This window comes from Coccinella septempunctata, chromosome 8 (assembly GCF_907165205.1).
Source record: "Coccinella septempunctata chromosome 8, icCocSept1.1, whole genome shotgun sequence".
In the NCBI taxonomy this organism is placed as follows: Eukaryota; Metazoa; Arthropoda; class Insecta; order Coleoptera; family Coccinellidae; genus Coccinella; species Coccinella septempunctata.
The window spans coordinates 29,300,803-29,321,176 of record NC_058196.1 but is presented as its reverse complement, the minus strand read 5'-3'; the positions used below and the strand labels follow the sequence as shown (position 1 = coordinate 29,321,176).

The following is a 20,374-nucleotide window of genomic DNA, read 5'->3' as shown; positions in this document are numbered from 1 at the left end:
CTTGTTGATGGCATTAACTTCGAGATAAATTGAAATGATCTCAGTGTCTCAGTTTGGAAAGTGTGATGAAATACAGCGTCGTATAATGAGATAAAGGTTCTGCTTTCTCAAAAAAATTCAACTCTCATTAAATATTGTTTAGTGACATTTAGGAATATAGTTCTGATAAGTATGAACACCTGAGGTAAATATGCTAGGCTGAAATTAATATCTCCTATGTACTTTAACAGTGATGAGCTCTGATAAGATGCTCCATGCAAAATGAAGAATTTCTTGAAGAACCTACGCGTTTTTGGTGATTGTGGAGAAAATGCTAAGGCAGAATGTGAGTATGTCCTGAAATCGATCTTTTTCTCATTTTATTGGCTTGCTACGAATCTAACATCGTTTATTATCGTTCATTGATACTAATGTTGCTTAAAATAGAATCAAATAGTTACACTCTTAGTCGAAAAATGCAAATGAAATTCAAGGTGAACAATGGATTAATCAATGAGTGGAAGAATTATGAATAAAAAAGTAAAATTCTTTGCATTCGAATAGTATAACAACAAAATTTTCTACACCGCTAAAATTTGTTGAAAATTCTTAACTTTATCGTGAAATGACCAGAGCAGAAGATTCTTATTTGGATCAAATTGCGCTAACCAGCTCGGTCGCCCATCCATGTATTGAACTAGCCTAACACCGCTAGATAATTTTTTTATTCACTAGTGTATAAAGGCGATTATAAGTTGATTTTGAATGATAAATTTATAAACATGAAAAACCTTGCCGTATTTCAGACGATGCATCCAAACCAGCAGACTTCGAAACAGCTCTGGGTGCAACTGGTTTCGGAAAATTCAACTTTTTACTCTTCCTGATAGCCTTTCCGACATGTTGGGCTGTGATGTTCCAAACCACCACCATGTCGTTCGTTTTTCCTGCCGCCCAGTGCGATCTGAACTTGACTTTGGAAGATAAAGGCCTTTTGAATGGAGTCACATTCGCTGGTAATTCATCGTTGAAAGTTATAGACGTCCAAATTTTAAAAATCTTTTTTTTTTCTAGGAACTGTCGTCAGTGCATTCATTTGGGGATTTCTGTTCGATACATTCGGAAGACGAAAGCTACTGATCATTGGATTCTTTTTAGATGGACTCACAGTCATTCTGAGTGCCGTATCGCAGGATATAATTTTTTTGATGATCACTAAATTCTTGGGAGGGATTATGTAAATATTATAACAGTGTTTCAGAAAACGATAATTTTTAAAAAAAATGGATTTCCCCAAACAGTGTAATTGGTCCATTTGCTGCTCTGACGCCGTATTTATCAGAGCTCCACGTGGCTAAGTACAGATCCAGAATACCTTTGGTGATGGGGGCTTGTTTTGCGATAGGAGGAATATACCTACCCTTCATTGCTTCGTTGATACTACCGCTGAATTTCGAACAAGTCTTGGCGGAGAATTTTGGTGAATATTTGTTATTTCCATCACGAAAATTCGGCAATTTTTGACCTAACTTGATGGAGCAGACCTTTACACCACCATTCCTTAAACACCGTTGACATAAGGTCACTACTCTCAAGATTCAATAACCAGAATATATTTTAACTTAATATTTTTATTATTTAGTACCTATTTAAGTGTTGAATGTCGAGCACTTGGATGTTTCTGTCAAGTTTTGTCGAGAAAACCTACCCCTTCTTTCAACGTCATTGAAAATAATTTTATTCTAGTTCTTCATTCATGGAGTTTATTTTTGTTTGTCAATGCAATACCCTCTCTACTCGGAGCTTTACTTCTATATTATCTGCCCGAAAGCCCAAAGTTCTTAATGTCTGTGGGAAAACATGAAGAAGCCTTGGAGGTATTCAGAAGGATATATAGCCTTAACAGTGGATTCCCTCCAGAAAATTATCCAGTGAGTATTCTCCTTCATCAATGCCCAAAAAGATCATCCATGCACATTTTGGATGAGCAGAGACTAATCTTATTCTCCTGGTTTCCAGATAAAAGAACTCGTAAAAGAAGAAACACGATGCAGTCAATCCTCCTGGCTATCCAAAAGTTGTAGTCAGTTAGGTCCTCTATTCGGAAAATACCTCAAACTTTTTTTGTTGGTTTGCTTTCTGAATGTTCTGATAACGACAAGGTGAGGTTTCAACCCTACGTTTATCAACACGTTAGTAAAAAAGATTCTTTTCAGCTTTAATACCTTCAGACTTTGGCTACCTCAACTATTTCAGGCTATCACAGATTATAAATACTACAATAATGGCACATCTGCTTCTCTATGCGAGATGCTGAGCATTCTTAGACGAGGAAATGAACCCAAAGAGTGTTTTGTAGTGAGTTTTTCTCGACATCTAGATATATAGCTATCTATAATCTAAAAACATTCTCATTGCAATTAGAGCCTTCAGAAAAATAAAATAGCAAGATTACTCCATAGATTTCTTCCATGTAATATGTGTAACCAACTTAATTCTTCCAGAATTTCGAAAATTTTGACGTCTACCTCAACGCAATGTGGGTATGTTTGACCTCACTGACTGGATATCTGATTGCAGGATCCTTAGTTAATATATTGGGCCAAAATAAACTTTTAGGTGAGAAAATATAAGCAATTTAGCAACTAAGATCTACAAAATCAAATTTTTTCAGCTATCACAAGTTTTCTAGCAGGTTTATGCTCGATAGGAATCTATTTTTCACCGAACAGTCTACTGTCGACAGTTTTCATGGCTGGATTCTACAGCCTGTGCAGCATAGCTACCAATACAACTTCTTTAGTAGTTATCAATCTCTTTCCAACTTCCATAAGGTACATTCGTATAGAATTAATTATTGTATCTTTGTCCACCTAAATACTTCACATATAAAAGTATATCATTTTCAGGACAACATCGCTTTCTTTGGCCTTTATGTTTGCCAGAATTTTTTCCATGGTTGGAAACGTAATATTTCCATATTTGATCAATATGGGGTGCGAACCACCCTTTGTTATGCTGGCAGTATTAGTTTTCAGTGAGTATATTTGAATTTATCTCACGTAAGATTGATAGAATACAAAATGTTTCATATTCAATTTTTTCAGCATGCTCTATTTTGACTCTGATTCTTCCTGAACAGAAAAATTCTCTTCAATGATACACCACTGTGATAAAAATTGGAAATGACTAAAGAATAGGAATTACATTCTATATTCATAAGTCAAAACTTTATTTTGTATGGTAAATAAAAGACATTACAAAAAAAAATTTTTATTCTACTCAATTTAAAGCATAATCATTACATTCATATAAAATTTTTGTTCTCCTTCGGAATCAGAAGTGATAGGGTGAAACTTACTGAAAACGATTAAGAACGTTATTACCTCCCAACAAGCTTGAGGTACATTTTAGTACTTACAAAACAAGACACAGGCCGTACTGAAAAAAGGTGGGCCACATCCTAGTCCTAACAGGTACGGGAAAATAATATTACCAAACATTGCAGCTCCTCTTCCACACATCATCACCAAAGATACAGTCATCGTCCTGAAAACAGTTCTTTCATTGGATTTTTGTGCAGAAAGATTCGTAAAATTCGGAAAAAATGTCGATTGAAATGAAAGTAGCAAAAAATTGACAAAAACTTCGAATAATGATCAAGATTTATAAAACTTCAATCATTAGTTCTTCGAATCATACCTCAAAGTGGTTGGAAATAAATTGACCACAATAATTAGTATCACATTCGTCCCAATGCTGGCTAAGCTAGTAAATCCAGCTATCAGACCTGTAGCTATTTCACTGTTAGGTGAAAAATAAATGGCAGCAGCAAAGGTACCAGATACCAGGCTCACAATATCTGTAAATGATGGACATTAGATCAGAGTTCATGATGAGAGACCTTCAAAAGGGCCTAATAGTCTTTATTGCTGATATTTCCTACACTTCTCAGTACTTTTACCTCTGAAAACCAGATATAGGTATCAGAAAACTTAAATTAAAACACTTATATGCCTACACTTTGCGATTTTCTATAACCATATCGACTTACTCAGTAGCATCTTCTGACCAAGCAAATTGATCAAACTACCGGCCAGCAAATAGAAACAAACTTGTGTTGTCGCTACTATCATTGAACTCCGGTAGACTTCAATGTTGTCGGTATTCTGTGAAAAAAAAAATTGATGGGTATGGTCAAAACGTCTAGGATGAACGTACCACAAAACATTCTTCCTCGTTTTCAGATGGTTTCAATACTGAGAGCATTTCACAAAGGGTGGAGGACTTTCCATACTTTAGTTTATAGTCGGTTATAGCTTGAAAGAGCTGTGGAAACCATAGTCTCAAGGTGTTCAAACTGAAAATATAATACAGAGCTGTTAGCAATCATGCCATATAGTGTACTAGGCATAATTGACACAAAAACCTTGAGGTTCTTTGATTTTCGTACATTAAAAAGAAATTTACGCTTGCATTGTTTGAAAACTGGGCAATTATATGGAGAAATGGTTAACTTTAATATAGAATTTCCATATAATCAAGAAATTCAAGCATTTGTCCCTGCTTTCAGACATGGATCGATATCAATAATATATTATTAGGAATAAACTCAGTTTCAATTCACCTCATCGTCATGAAGAGCTGCAGCAAGCATACCAACACCAGAATCTTCAACAGAGGCGACTGAAACAACGGACTCATCTGATCCCAACCTTCCTTGAAGCTCAACTTCAACGATTTTCTACCTTTAGAAGCGTCTTGTTCCATTTCTTCCACTAATTTCTTCACCTCAAATCCAAAATCAATCTTTTGGTGACTGCGACGCCACTCTTAACCGAATAATTATGAAAGGATATAAAAAATAGTTACTGGATATGTTTCTTTCGGTTTTCCCGTGTTCACGCTGTAGATCATTCGGAAAACCTTCAATGCTTCTTCGTTTCTTCCCTTTGTCATCAGGAATTTTGGGCTTTCTGGCAGGAATATGAAAATTACTGCACTGAGCAACGCTGGTATGGCGTTGAGCAGTAAGAAAAGTCCCCAAGAATGAAGAACTGAAAATATACGGGGTGTTAGTGATTAGTTGCGAAAATGTGACAGAGAAGACATAGGCGTGTATCAAGATTTACCCCATGAATTGCCCAATTTCCACTCAAACTTTAAAGGCAATACCAACGAAGCAAGGAATGGAAGATACACTGTTCCTGCAGCATTCCATATACCAAGGAGCATAGGAGCCTTAGATCTGAAGTCTGTGGAATGAATTTCCGATAAATACGTTGTTAAGGCTGCGAAAGGACCACACATTCTGGAACACAAAACGTATATTGATTGCCTCGAAAAAGGATCCAGCATTTACATGAAACCACCCAAAAATTTCATCACCATGAGAAACGTTAACGTTTGGGAGAAGCTGCTCAGGACAGCAAAGATGCCATTGAGGAGGAAACCTGCTATCAGTAACTTCTTTCTTCCCAGAGTATCAAAAAGAAACCCCCAAACAAAAGCACTTGATATGGTTCCTGAAAGTTGAAAACATTAATAATTTGCAGACATGTAGAATTGATTTGAACTATTATAGAAACTGAATGACATGGATAAGTTTTCTTAGTTTTATCCAAAAAAATTTACTGGAAAACCTAACTTACCTGCGTAAGTCACAGCATTCAGCAGGCCTTTATCTTCTAACGACAAATTCAGATCGCACTGAGCTGCTGGAAAGACATACGACATGGTTGTTGTTTCGAAAATGGTAGAACAGCACATAGGAAGGGCCAGTAGAATGAGGAGCAAATTAAATTTCCCAAAACCTGCTGCAGCTATAGCTGTCTCAAAATCTGCTTCGCTGATATCTGTGAAAAACGCGAAAAAAAATCTCAAGACAAATATGGAGACGATCAATTTCTTCCATTCCATCAGAAATGAATCAGTTATGTTCAGAACTGTGTGCTCTTACCTTTGATTTCATCCTTATCAACAGATTTCTTGGTGAAAAATCTTCCCAGTATATTCTTCATTTTCTTTGTGTTGAGTAAAACGACTTTAAGTTTTCCTAATTTCAGCAGACTAACGAAATAAGTTCTTTTATTGCATTGATGTGAATTTTATCAATTCAAATAAAGTCAGATGAGTTGTTTTAAGCATTAGCAGTTTATTTGCCAAGGAATTTTTCTGGTTTGAGTAGTTAATTACAGGAGTTGAGTAAGATATCATTGAAATTTCATCACTTTATGTCCGGCAGAAAAAAAAAAGAATTGTTGTTCTAGATTTCAATCGAAATGTTATGAAATATTGATTTCACCTAAATATTGTCGTTAAAACGTCACAGGAAAATGATGAATATATTTATTACCTTATGAAAGAAATCACTCTAAAAATTTAACTATTAATCCTATTTCAAACAACTCTTCATGATAACATCTATCACAATGTAAACAGATGAACAAGGACTTGGTGAAAATCCTCTTCACGTTAATTACTATAGCATTCTCATTGTGCGAATCTATTTCTAATTCTTCACTGCGTAACATATTGTCAATAGATTTGAAAAATCATTTTTTTCGTTTGGTTATGATGGAATATTCCGAAAATGTACAAAAAAGAACATCCTGGAAGTGAAGTTAGCGTTGGTTTTGAGAGTATTAACAGGATCACTTTCAAAGAAAAATGTCAGAATACCGAAATTGGTGAGTATTATTTCATGCTGAATTTTGCGATAATTTGTTCATCTCAAAAATGAAATTAAAAGTTTGTTTGCCACGTTACAGATCTCGACATAAAAATTCTGAACGTGGCAGACATAAGTTACATTTCTTGCTGTTCTGGCAATAGCTGACAATAAAAAAAATGAAATGAGAGTTTCAACCACTGATAAGGTTGAAGCGTACCCACCATTATAATGTTGCAGATTGAATTCAAAGTTTTCATCATATCTTGCATTATGCTCGCAAATCAATTCATATCAAAATTAATAATATTTTCAGAAATTGTTGCAATTTCCTTAAAATACCTGAAAATACCAATTTTTTTTCAAATATTGTGGTAAAATTCAGAGTACAACTGATTTCGTCTAGCAATCTGCAACTTTTCAAGCACGCAAGCTGTAACTTTGGTTGTCTGCTAAAAATTCTAAGGAGCGATAATATATTATGAACACTTTCAGGCATTCTAATCTCTTATGATAAATGATAAATTCATATCTTTTATATGTGTATACTGTGTGAAAAAATTTATTTTTATAAATACCAGATTTTTACTGGAATTTTCGAAAATATTTAGTAAACGTATTGTCTTGAGAATCTAAGTCCTTCATAATAATTACAGCAACTGGTAACGAATGTGTTGGCCAATAAATGTATTAATTGTTTCATTCATTAACAAGTTCAGCTGTTTAGCAGTGGAAAACAACGATGATATTCTGATCTTGGATGTTTGCTTCCTTTAATTTTGATAATGGCTAATGTCTGATAAAATTGAAGAGTCAGTGAATCTTTTAAATACGAAAATTTTATTGCTTTTTCATAATCCAGGTTATTGAGACCCATAAAAAGAAAAAAACAATGTTTATTGAAATATTTTATAGAAGTTTCAATCGACTTGGCAGATTGAGGGAGGAAATATTTAACTGGAACGTTGATTTCTTGAAAGGCTAACATGTTATGCCAAATTCGATCTATTGATTTGCCAGTTCAACCCTATGCCATTTAAATTTTTTAAAGGGGTTTCCATCCAGTTCAAGAGAATAATAGTCTATGAACTCATAATTAAAGGGTTTTTAACTTCACAGAAGAATTGGCCCGACTGTTATTGAAAATATATAATCATTATCGCGGTTTATAGAGATGATAGCAAATGCTTTCCTGTATGGAGTTGTTTATAGTGGATAATCTAAATTCTCAATCACATTTTGAGTACCATGAATAATCCACAATTTCGTAATATTCCACAATAATAAGCCTCGATCCGAAATTAATGAATGCAATGAAAATTTCATTTTATAAGTACTTATCAATATGACCTTCTGGATCAGAAATTGTCCTCGTTTCTTCCAATATTTCATTGAAATGCCGACTTTAATCGACATAAAACGATAGTTTTCAATTTGCATCCATATCGGTCCCAAATAACTTGAGTACACACTCCGTTTGAGTTACTCAATGGTGCCAATGCTTATTTATAAACTAGTTCGCTAATATGAAAAGTTAGCTTATAGTAAGCTCGGACCACTCGGTATTGTTGTAGGATGTGATTGGTGGTGGATTTTTGTGAAAGTGATACGATTTTAGCAAGAGTGATGAAGGAGGACAAGAGAAAATATGCTGACGTTGAAACAGCTGCTTCCTTGCTCAAGAACTCAGGTACAGACGAAGTTTCAATGTGTTCGTCAAAACCAATAATTTTATCACAATCTTGCAAATGTTTTGCTAATCAACCGAAAAGGACTAATCCCCCAATTCGTTAAATTTTTAATTCACTAGTTTTCGATTATATTAAACCACTTCATCAATATTATAAAATATTTCACCCATTTACATACTAAAACAATTTTGTATTTTTGAAATATTGAACTCTAAATTATATAAGAATATAAGGAAAATTAACGGCATACAGATTATTGTCGAGTTCAAGTTCTGTCCAGAGGTGTACTTTTTTAGAATTCAATAATTTGTCCACATTGCGTTAATTTTTCTCATATTGAACCCTATAAATATCGGAATATTTAAGGATGGGCGTTCTGCAGCCATCATTATTTCCAATAACACACAAAAAAACTGTTCACATTAAGAGATAAGGAAAATTTCATAAAACGATTAAAAAAGGCAGTTGATATGACACGAAGCTGATTATTTGGAAAATTTTAGTCGTTTTCACACCATGGGTACTTCCACTGAGTACTCATACCAATTGTAAAGTTCCTACTCGTTTTGTAAACCTGCTATAGTTTGACTTATTTTCTCCTGTTTCTCCATGTTTAATTTTTTTATGTTGATCAAGAAAGAGATCATTTTTTGACAGACATTTCCTTTTCAAATACCAGAGTATTTCTCAAAGGACTACGTAAAAGATTCTTCCTATTTTATTATAAAAATAAATCTCCTAATACAACTTGATGCTCGAGTAAATGTTAATTCTGTATTCTAGGATATCTATTATCTAGTCTAGATAGAGATTCAATTCTATGTCAGTATGGATCGCAGCATAGGACATCCTCTGTTAACTACTGATGCTGATAGTCGCAAATTGCAGATGTTGAAAGATTCAGAAAGAGCGAATCAATTGACTTAGGCTCATTTTGATTGGTTAAATTGGAACTAAAATGGACGTTTTTTCAGTTCTATGTTCATGGGGTTCTTTTGTTAATTTCCAAAGAATATTCTGCTATTTCTTCACCTTCTTCTTATTTTGTAGGAGCTTCAGATTTCGAAGAAGCCATATCGGCCACGAAGTTTGGAAAATTCAACCTACTTTTGATACTTATAGCAATTCCATCAGGATGGTCGTCCATTTTCGAGACAACTACAATGTCCTATGTCTTTCCAGCAGCTCAGTGTGATTTGAATCTATCCTTAGGAGACAAAGGGTTGCTAAATGCTGTTACGTATATAGGTAAAAAAGGTTTTTGGGTTGTATAACATGTTTGAGTAGTAACTGTCATTATTCAATATATAAGGATTTATTCTTATTCGAAATTGAAGGGTAGGTGAAATCGTATGTAGATATGATTATACCTATTTTTTTTTCAATTTCTCTCGCAAACAGTATGACCTGATCAAAATTGTATTGGTATTGGTAATAATAACTTAGTACTGAGGAAATCATTATATAGTCTCTTCAATATTAGCTGCAAACTGAAATAGAATACTAAGCAATAGAATATTAAGCAATTCAAAATCATTTGTTTCCGAAAATCTAATCGGGAATCAAGAATAATTTATCAAATTTGTGATGGTAGTAATGAAAGAATAAGGCTGAAAGTTGCAGAAGACAATGCCAAAATTCCTTCAGAAGTAAAGTCACCCCCTAGTAGACGGCTGTTATGAGTCACAGGGTGAAAAGCCACCCCTAAACTTTACGCATGACTCATACAGATACAGCTGACCTAACACAATATAGTCAGAATTGTTTCTCGCGAAATATATTGAGAAAATCAATCAATCATTGGTAATATGAATTTCCCCAGCTGGAAATTTTGTGTTTCACCGAGTATGATGTTATTTTCAACCCTTTCCAAAAATATACATCGATGATTGTTCTGAATTTATAATAAATTTTATCTTAAATCTGTATTTTAGATGTTTTTGCGCTTTGTTTATTCAACCATATTCGTTAGTATTAGAAAGAGAAGTTTTTATCTTGTGTGGAATTTGGAATTTCTCGAAATGAAATTGAGAGAATAAACATTTGCGTCAAACTAGCTACAGTATGAACCAAAATTCTTGATATTTGTTTTCTAAGCAATGCAGATAATATTACTGTTTTTACAACCTTGTATTTTTTCAGGGATGATATCTAGTGCCTTCGTATGGGGTTATCTCTGTGATACTTTGGGTAGAAAGAAATTGTTATACATAGGATTCTTCCTAGACACATTATTTGTTCTGATGAGTTCACTATCCCAAACCTTTACCCTTTTGATGGTATCAAAGTTTCTCGGAGGATTTATGTGAGTGAAAAATTTCGAAAAATACGAGATGATTTCTCTGATATCTATCTTGATTCTATGGAACCCTAATTGACAAATTATTCAACAGTTGTAGACTTATATACTAATACATGTATAATAATAAATCTCAGTTATAAAGAAACCAGACACCTTAAAATCTGGGTTTGTTGAGTATCTCGCTCATTTCTAACGCCCTGTATAGACCAAACTCTTCCGAGAATCGGTATGATTTGCCCTTTTTCAGAATCAACGGACCCTTCGCTGCCCTAACATGTTATTTATCCGAATTCCATTGTGCCAAATACAGAGCAAGAGTTCAAATGGTCCTAGGTATAATTTTCAGCGCTGGAACCATATGTTTGCCACTGCTAGCTGCCGTTATTCTACCTGAAGAAATTGATGTGGTTTTGTTCGGCTATTTCAGTAAGTAAGTTTATAGATGGGAATCAAATAAGGATGCCAAACAAGCTACGAAATAGAAAATTAACATTTTTAAAGCGAATGAATTGAAAATTAAATCGAATCACCCTGCACATGCCTTGTTTGTTATACTGAATGCACTTGAATAATTTTTCAGGAATGCATTCTTGGAATATACTCCTTTTGGTCAGCTCTGTTCCTCCACTGCTTGGAGGAATAGTGTTCTTCTTTCTACCAGAAAGTCCGAAATTTCTTATGTCAATTGGTCGTAACGAAGAAGCGATGAAAGTCATGCAAAAAGTATACACACTCAACACCGGAAAACCTGCAGAGACATATCCGGTAAGATCAAAAAACTGATCAACGAAAACTACAACTTTTCAAAGTTTCAAAGTCGTCACTTTTCAATGTAGTCTCTTGCAGATCAAAAAGTTGATTGAGGAAAGGAAACCCAAGGAAAACGATGCTGAGGTGGAAGTAGTAGAAACAAATTCGAAAAAAACCTTTTCTAGGGGTTTTTCGCAAGTGAAGCCATTGTTCATTCCACCCTTGCTGCAGAAAATTCTTCTGGTCTGCTTGCTACAGATGATGCAGATGATGAGGTGAGGGTAGGATTGAAAACATCGATTTTTTCAGCAAAAAAATGACAAGTATCTTCATCGTTCGGCTCAACAGGCATTTTTAGGTTCATAAAATGAAACTATTAGTGCAATTCACGATCTTACTATAAACTGATTTTAAGTCATTCTGTTTTTCCTAAAAAAACGTGACAAACTTCAGATAATATTTACTAAGTTCTAGAAAATTCAAGAAAAAAGGAATTTTCTTTAACTCACTGCTTTTCTACGAACGTTAATGCAGCATAGTTATCTAAAAATATATATTCAGATAGGAGATAAAAACGGACAGATAACGCACAAATATATTTCAGCCTTATCGAACGCTTAATAAGGAAGTTTTGATTGTTATAATGCACCAATTTTATCCGGAAATAGAATGAAAAAACATTCTGCACTTTGTCCTTATCGCAAGTACCATCAGCCACAAAAATGTCATACTTAGGTACTTGAGAAAACGATTTGTATAAGTACTCGACATTTATATACTTAATAAATTATAATATAATACTTGAAATTTCAAATTCTTGATAGCAACATCAGAAAAACGAAGTTTATGATAATAAATGATTATTTACTTATATAAAATAATTGCTAATATAATGTTCGCATATAAGCAGGTATATATAAACCGTTGCATATAACTAATTTAATTTTTTTTACAAAAATTAAAATTTTTTTCAGCCTGAATACCTTAAGGTTATGGCTTCCACAATTATTTCAAGCAATAAATGATTATGAATATTATAACAATGGTACTTCTGCCGATCTATGTACTATGTTAGAAACTATCAGGCCAAAAAATGTTACAACTTCTGGTGAATGCGTTGTGGTGAGTGAAATATTATTATTATATGAGAGTGTTCAGCCATACATGCATCGAAATCTTACAAAAGCATGTATGATCTTTTTGGAAACTGGTCTTTGGAAGTAAAACATGGACTTGGTTTGTACAAAATTTGAGGGCCATCTGGTAGATAGTTTATGAGAAAAACCTTACTCTTTTTCTTCGTCTTGAAAAAAATGTTGCTTAAATTTTTTATATATGAATAATTATGACCTCCTCATTTACAGAATACGAATATAAAAGTTTACGTCAATGCAATGATAGTATCTACGGTCACTTTACTTGGATATATTGTAGCTGGTTCATTAATCAATTATTTAGGAAAGAAAAAGCTTATATGTGAGTATTTATACTTTTTCAAGCTATGTAATATAGTACCTAAGCTTGAAATTTCATGGAGGGATTTTGAATTTTTTAGTTATCATGGGTATGGCTTCAGGACTCAGTGGCTATGGTATGTATTTTGCTCAAAGCTCTGGGGTAACATTAGCAATCGCCTCAATTTTCATTGGTCTAGGAAGTATTAGTATCAATGTTATACTGAGCGTTGTTGTGGATCTTTTTCCGACGTCTTTAAGGTAGGTGTTTCAGTTGAAAATATTAAAAAAGTTGTATTTTTATTGGAATTGAAGGAATACAGTTAAATTTTTCCAGAACGATGACTGTATCTGTGACAATGATGTCTGGCCGTATGGGAGCTATGTCTGGTAATTTAGTGTTTCCTTCTTTACTGAAATTAGGTTGTGCACCACCTTTCTTCACAGTTGGCACAGGGATGTTGGGTAAGTGTTAATAATTTTGTAAAAAACTCGAAAACGTGCAAGGTCTTTTCTTTTCAATGTCTCAAATTATGAAATTTCCAAAGTAATGGAACATTTTAATTTTTCCTTTATTCCCTTATTTGTTCAATATTAGTTTCCTGTTTAACCTTTTAACTCGAAAACGATTCAAATGAGTTACATTCAATGCGAAAAAAAACGAATATTCTTGATATCAACTTCGAAAACGAGATTCATTTAATGCAAACCTTTATTCTACTCTAATGTATATCTGCCTATGGGTTCAAGTTTCTAATCAAATTGAATAATTCTCAAATTTTTTTATAGGTGTTGCAATAGTTTCTCTTCTACTCCCAAACACCGATATGAAGTCGCTGCAGTAGTTGAAATCGAACATTCAGTATTATAAACACGAAAGGAACCGTAAATACTGCCCCAAGATATATGGCACCTTGTTTTTGTGTGGTCTGTCTTATGGAATGCCTTTTGACCGCTTTTCCAGGAAGATCATCAAGGGCCTGTATATACCTCACCATGAGAAACAATTCCATTACTAGAAAATTCTCAGGTTTTAGTCGATTTGTACATTTTTACGAAGATGCATGCAGGTATACAAATAAAAGAAGAAAAACTGATGTCTTTTATTGTTTTCGACTCATAATTTTCGATCTTGGAATAGCTATCTACCCTTAGATACAAAAAAATTAATTCAAAAGAAACGACGATTATTTGAATGAATGAATTCTAAAAAACATTAAATAAAATATGTAAATAAAGTTCATATCAACTGAACAGTGACTTTGAATTGAATATTCATAAAATCCACGCATACATATTGACATATATTATTGTATGGTATGAGAATTTAGGTTCTGAGCCAAAGAATTTCAATTCAAATAAACTATAAATTACACTGGTATCCAAAATTCGGTTTGAATCAAGTGCGAATTGATTGCAGATCATTTTTCTATTGATCAATAAATGATGCTTGGGTCCCAGCTCATCCAACATGAAAAAAGGGATATTGACTTATCTCTGAATGAAGTGAATGATCACAACAAATGCAGGTGCAATAGTAAAAAAGTACTGAAGGATATATTGGCTCAAACGTCTATTAGAATAAACAATAAACTATTACTTTTTCTTCAACCCTTGTATCAACATCCTTCGAAAAAGTTTGAGAAGCGCTGGTCAAACCCTTAAGTCTAGAATCAACCCCATATCACCCAGAAATTCTGGGAGGGGTTGGCAACAATTCCTCGCTCAATTGCTGTTCGAATGATAATACGAAAAGGATTTTTATAATATCCTAATTTTTCAGAAGGAGAGAATGAATCAAATTTGATTTCAAATGATTCTATTTCGATATTTGTCTCGCGCATGCATTTCAGGGTGCATATACATGTGTAAAATCTTTAACCGCAACGCTCGACGGTGCTGCCACAGTGGAACGCGGCCCCTTCCTATTGGAACATTCCCTAGGCGGGCACGCTTCGTTCGACATCCGACAGTAACAAAAATGACAAAATGCTTTAATGATGACACAGACCACCATATTTGACAATAATCTAAATCAACTCTAGTGGTGTCGAAATTCGGTCAAAATGATATCGTTTATTTATTTTGTCGATCCGTTAAGAGCTATTAAAATCCAGTGAATTGTGTACAAGTAAGGATGGTGCAGTCGCCTCGAAGTTAAGTGTTGAAAATGGCAAGTAACGATAGGTCATCAAGCTCTCCCAACTTCCATAACTTAGCGGATATGCCCTCATCGTCTCAGACGAGGCATTCGTTGCCGGCGATGTCGGCCTCGGAATCGTTTCAAAGAACCGTGGAAAGCGCTAGATATTTCCGGGAAAACATAAATAACGTAATTAGAGAAATTCAACCTTTGGTGGAAACCGCCCGTTCTGTCAACGCCGGCGTTCAAAGCATCTCGTTCACGTCGCTCCTAAATCGACCTTCTTCTTCTTCTTCGGATTCCAATATTTTGCGTCAACATTCTGCACCGGCCGAGACTAATTCTAGTTTCGTCGTAAATATCGACGGGCCGGACATTCCTAATGAAGCTCATACGCATAATAATTCCAATAACAACGTGAACGATGCGTCCGAAGACACAAACAACGCCTCTGAGGGGGAAAATCTTCAAACAGTCGTCGAGGCTCAACAGATGCTCCAGGTGATCCTCAAATACATTCCATTTATATTAATACTTCTTGCCAAAGGTATTTACGATTATCACGAGGGTATTTTCATTATTCTCATTATGTTGATCACATTCGCCAATGCCAATTCGACTGTCCGAAGGGAGGCAACCAAGAGGCACAGGAGGAGCATTTCGAGCCTTGGGGTGGCCCTTTTGTACATTGCCGCTTGTTTGCTATTCATACATTTCATTTTCGACGATGAATTCCACAAATTCAACGACGTACTTAACTTGGCCCTCATACGAACATTCCAACACCCTCTTACGGTATGGAATTTGATGTGGATAGTCGTGGTCACTGACTTCGTCCTCAAACTCCTCACCATAGTGATCAAAATCTTGTTCTCCATGCTGCCAGGAAGAATCCTCGGCTTCCAAAAGAGGGTAAGTCCCATTTTAAGTTTACTCTAATCAATTTTCAGCTTTTGACCTTAGTAATCGTTCTCAATGGACGTAAGACCCAACTCTGTGATTCGTGCTCGTTATCAATGAACGTAAGGCGTAACTCTAACGTAAACGTAAGTTTACGTTTCATTACTCATGAAATGTCAAAATTTTATCAACTTTTTATTATTTACGATTCAGTTCTTCATTGAAAGTATTATTAAAATGGCGCGCATCAAATTAAAACGATGTAGATGTCAACTACAACAAGAACCACAAAGTTTTCTTCTAAAACTCAATTATAAGTTAGCTAAATCAGTTAATTCAATTAAAATTGAGGGAATTTTCGTGAATTTAAAATTTGTGCTTCGCGAGTACTGATAGGAATTAAAATAACTGTTCATCTTGAGAAACCCTAAAAATATCACTAGATTTTGAACTTACGTTTGAGTTGCTATTCACGTAAACGTAAAAATTATTACTACGTTTAAACTATGAACGGGCCATTTAATGATATGTTGATTGTTCTCTCTTCTAGGGCAAGATCTATCTTTTCATAGAAGCGTTCTCCCAGATGTATCGTAGTATGGCTACGATACAACCTTGGCTGTACTATCTTCTGGAAAGTTATTCGGGACCTGAGAAAATTGTTGCTGTCTTCTTATCCGCCTTCTATATGATCTCCAAGGGCCCAGACTTGATGGGTAGACTCAAACTGTTCAAAACAGCCTGTTTCAAGTTGCTCCAAAATGTGGTGAGTCACCTACTAGTTTCTATTAGAAATCAGTTTTTCATTCTTTATTAATTACATTATAATTCATCATAACTCTCCAGTTGAAAAATTCCATTCATGAAAAATTATTGGGGAGATGTAGGGTGGGCAAAAATCATAAAATCTAATTATATCACTAGATGAAATCATAATCCTTTGTTGTTTCTTTTGATGGTAAAAAATTCATACACATCTATCAGAATCAGTTTCCATTGATCAGTTCATGAATTATAATCGATGAAAAAAGTTCGGGTCTTTGTGTTGATCGACCCGTGTTTATTTGTTAGAGATTTTCCTTCAACTTCCCTTATCATCATTGTTTAAATTACTTTAATCACAAAATGATATCTCGGGCTAAATTTTGGATGCGACGTACACAGGACTTGTTTACGCAGTGTTGTTCAACTCTTGTGAAACTGATAAACAACCAAAGTTGAACAATTGGGTCAATTTCACCTGCCTCGTTTATAGGAATTTCATTCGTTTTTTTTCTCCTGTGCTCCATTGACGTCGTCCATACTTTTCGCGGAGTTAAAGGGAAAGCTGAACGGCCCTATACAGTCGCGAGTATCACAAAATGGCCGCTGGCTCTGAAACTACGACAGCCTTCCTAGGAAATGGGCAAGGCACATAGAGCGTGCTGCGATGTATTTTAATAGAATATTTGGCTTCTTGCTCGATGCGTAAACAATAATTATGTTTATACGAACAGATTCACGCAACAATACACGTAGTAATTTTTAAGTATACAGGGTGAACAAAATTCAGTTAGCTTTTCGAGATAAACTCATTGAGTTTTCAACAATTTCGGAGTTCTTGTTTGGAGATTCTTCCGTAGGAAGTAACTTAACTAAAAAAATGAAATCAACACTGTTCATTCGAAGTGAAAGTGTTATTTTTCGTTATTTCAAAACGCGTTTCAAGATGGCTGTATACCAGTTGAAAACTGAATAGATTGATGGAACTTTGTAGGTGAATATCAGAGTCATTCGTCTAGTTTGGTAAAGAACACGGAATTCACTCGGTTTTCTTGCACATGCAGAAATTTTCGCTATTTTTCTCACTACAGGGTCTATTTTTAATCGTGCTGCTTCTTACTGGAGGGTTTCGAACTGAATATCATAGAAAATAATCAAAAGTGCTGCCTACTAAAGGTTTTTGAACTAAATATCATAGAATTTCAAAATTGACGTCAAGTGTCATGTTCCAATCATTATAAAGACCTCGAATTAGTTTTTTCTTCAATAAAAACTGCAGTTTTCTCCCTGTTTCGCGTTAGTTGTAGAGTTGTCTCGATATGGTGAATTCATACAAAGCTCATATCATCATTATGTTTCCATCCATCACAGAGTTTTCTCGACGTGCTTCTTCATCTCATTCTTATTCTTTCTGTCGAAAATTGGGCGGACTTTCAATGCTGTTCCTATTGCAGACTGTTGGTTCCGCGCCCAGCAAAGAACAAATCCAGACTGCTGGCGATCATTGTCCTATATGTCACGACCAGTACGATGCTCCGGTACTGTTGGAATGTAGACACATATTCTGCGAAAACTGCGTTACCACCTGGTTCGACAGGGAGCAAACTTGCCCCCTGTGCAGGGCCAAAATCGTCGACGACCCATCGTGGAGAGACGGTTCAACGTCGTTCTTTGTGCAGATTTTTTAGGGATGCGCACTCGAAGTAGGTTCTGTTAATTTTTTTTTTAAGAAAGTGGTTGTTTCAAAGTAGGTCTACTTCCGGTCGAGAAAGGGTGTAACAATGTACTCCCTGTTCGGAGTTTTTTAAGTGTCATTATCCTTGTTTTTAAATTTTATCAAACGTTTTTTTCTTTTTAAATTTAACATGTAGGTTTTCCAGTTCCAACAATTTTTCGGGTGATTAAAAAGGGAGAAACCTAGACTATCTTTCCGTATTCGAGCTATTAAGGCATAGAAATTCCGTAGCTGATATTAGCTCCTTCGGAGGTGAATTTTTTTCGGTTGAAAATGTTAAATTCAATGTTATAAACGATTCGTTTTCGTGTCCGAAGTCGTAATAATCTTGAATTTTGTTATTAGAATGGGTGATATAATTTTACGCATGAATATTTATATATATATTTTTATATAACGATTTATTTCAGAAATTGTAAATATCGGGTCTATAGACAATTCTTTATATATTGCTTTATTATTTTTATTATATTGTTGTCGAAGTTTTATAAACCTGTATAAAAATATATAATCTGTTGAGGATATCTGGCTTTGAATAACCCTTAACATTTCATCAATTTTCATTGTTCAATACTGCAATCTTTCAATTCGAATCCTTAGTCTAGATCGTTCAGGGTTTTTTCACGCTAATGGTTCTTGTTTATCTCAAATAATTAATGTTATTTTTCGCAGCTTTTAGCAGATTCTCTGTGAAAGACATAGGTAGTGAGATGTGATTGGAGGGTCTCACTACCTTGTCTTTCATGTAGGATTTGTACCATCTCCTGAACACTCCCCCCTCGTCGCTGAAGGAATGCCGTGGGTACACTTTGATTGTCAGAGTTGGCGGTCTTAACTTTTCACCGTTATCACAGCCAGCTTTGATAAGCAGAGATGTATCTAGTAACCGTCGACGAAGCCGCTGCAGCCGCAACGTTTCCACTGATGCCGTATTGGGAATCTTCAGGTCATCAAAATGGTAGTGAAACCGTATTTTACTAGTATCACAGCCAGCTTTGATGAGATGGATATACCAAAAAACAGCGGGGAATGCTGGATTGTCGCTATTGCTGGAGTTTGAGGGATCTTCGGGTCGTCAAAATGGTAGTGAAACAGGGTTCTAAATGTATCACAGCCATTTTGATGAATTCGAAGGTCTCGTTTGGCGTCTCTGGGTTAAATGGTAAAATTTGGTTACTTGGCTCGTCTTATGGTTGTGGTTCCGTGTTTTTGAAGGTATCACAGCCATTTTGACGAGTCAGGTCTCCAGAACAACATCAAGATTTATGAATTTTTAGTATTGAACTTTTGAAACGGCATATTATATAACATTATCAGTGAATTATTGCAATATTGAAATGACTTTCCACATGTATACTTATTGTGTAAGAATAAAAATCTCCAAAATAAGACGATTTCATTCAGCGCTTGGAAACGTTGTTAACAATCTCTTTCAGCTTGCAGTTGTTGCATAGCGGGGTAACAGGAAGTCTTAAATCTTTATTCCCTAGCATAATGGTAGCTTCCTTTTCTATAACAGACGCATGTGACCGAAATAGAACCAGGCGTTTATCTATTTCAAGTTCACCAATCGGCAGGAAGCCGCAAAGGGCGAGCGTTTCTCCGTCTCTCTTCACAATTAAAGGCCCGTATGTGCCCTAGCATGACGCCGAGCTAGGGCGTCAGTATGATAATTGTTTCTTGGAAATGGCTTTTGGGTGCAACGTTTTCGGCCGTTTAAAAGTGGTATTTGGGCTTGTATCACGTTCCTAAATAAAGTTATCCCTCTCTTTTGGAGCGAGGGGAGAAATACAGATGACTTGTGTGTTTGGGTTGTGCTGCCTTATATCTCTGTCTAGTATTTTTCACAGGCGATGTTTTCAGGTAGAAAATTTCACATGTGGGACGGCTGGAATTCTTTCTAACGTTCTTAGTTTGTTGCTGCGTTTCTCTTTAGTTTTGCCATCTGCCACAAATCGAGGTATAATCCTCTTGAGAAATTTTAAACG

At 35.1% G+C, this 20,374-nt stretch overlaps 4 protein-coding genes across 5 annotated transcripts; 3 read left to right on the top strand and 1 right to left on the bottom strand.

The window, feature by feature from the left end:
* The first annotated feature begins 26 nt into the window (after positions 1–26).
* LOC123318727 (synaptic vesicle glycoprotein 2B-like) lies at positions 27–3,249 on the top strand. The gene is made up of 12 exons (XM_044905448.1): positions 27–169; positions 231–325; positions 786–995; positions 1,054–1,216; positions 1,281–1,459; positions 1,726–1,910; positions 1,999–2,141; positions 2,196–2,337; positions 2,484–2,598; positions 2,654–2,813; positions 2,889–3,016; positions 3,087–3,249. The coding sequence occupies exons 2-12, from the start codon at positions 262–264 to the stop codon at positions 3,137–3,139; spliced, it is 1,542 nt and encodes a 513-aa protein (XP_044761383.1). The 5' UTR covers positions 27–169; positions 231–261; the 3' UTR covers positions 3,140–3,249.
* On the bottom strand, positions 3,240–6,228 carry LOC123318726 (synaptic vesicle glycoprotein 2B-like). Its single transcript, XM_044905447.1, has 11 exons — positions 5,939–6,228; positions 5,631–5,834; positions 5,342–5,504; positions 5,112–5,290; positions 4,852–5,036; positions 4,607–4,770; positions 4,201–4,339; positions 4,034–4,148; positions 3,682–3,841; positions 3,401–3,528; positions 3,240–3,339 (listed from the first exon to the last, which is right to left on the bottom strand). The coding sequence occupies exons 1-11, from the start codon at positions 5,997–5,999 to the stop codon at positions 3,287–3,289; spliced, it is 1,551 nt and encodes a 516-aa protein (XP_044761382.1). The 5' UTR covers positions 6,000–6,228; the 3' UTR covers positions 3,240–3,286.
* Positions 6,229–6,494: 266 nt separating this feature from the next.
* On the top strand, positions 6,495–13,943 carry LOC123318724 (synaptic vesicle glycoprotein 2B-like). Of its 2 annotated transcripts, none has more exons than XM_044905445.1 (11): positions 6,495–6,668; positions 9,391–9,588; positions 10,483–10,645; positions 10,890–11,068; positions 11,223–11,407; positions 11,489–11,667; positions 12,367–12,514; positions 12,757–12,868; positions 12,948–13,107; positions 13,184–13,311; positions 13,636–13,943. In XM_044905445.1, exons 1-11 carry the CDS (start codon positions 6,572–6,574, stop codon positions 13,689–13,691), a joined length of 1,605 nt encoding a protein of 534 aa, XP_044761380.1. In that variant the 5' UTR covers positions 6,495–6,571; the 3' UTR covers positions 13,692–13,943. The 2 variants fall into 2 exon arrangements, with proteins under 2 accessions (XP_044761380.1, XP_044761381.1); XM_044905446.1 differs by lacking the exon at positions 6,495–6,668 and adding an exon at positions 8,243–8,339.
* An 860-nt stretch (positions 13,944–14,803) lies between these two features.
* LOC123318978 (RING finger and transmembrane domain-containing protein 2) lies at positions 14,804–18,908 on the top strand. Its single transcript, XM_044905762.1, has 3 exons — positions 14,804–15,901; positions 16,440–16,655; positions 18,106–18,908. The coding sequence occupies exons 1-3, from the start codon at positions 15,017–15,019 to the stop codon at positions 18,337–18,339; spliced, it is 1,335 nt and encodes a 444-aa protein (XP_044761697.1). The 5' UTR covers positions 14,804–15,016; the 3' UTR covers positions 18,340–18,908.
* The last annotated feature ends 1,466 nt before the right edge of the window (positions 18,909–20,374 follow it).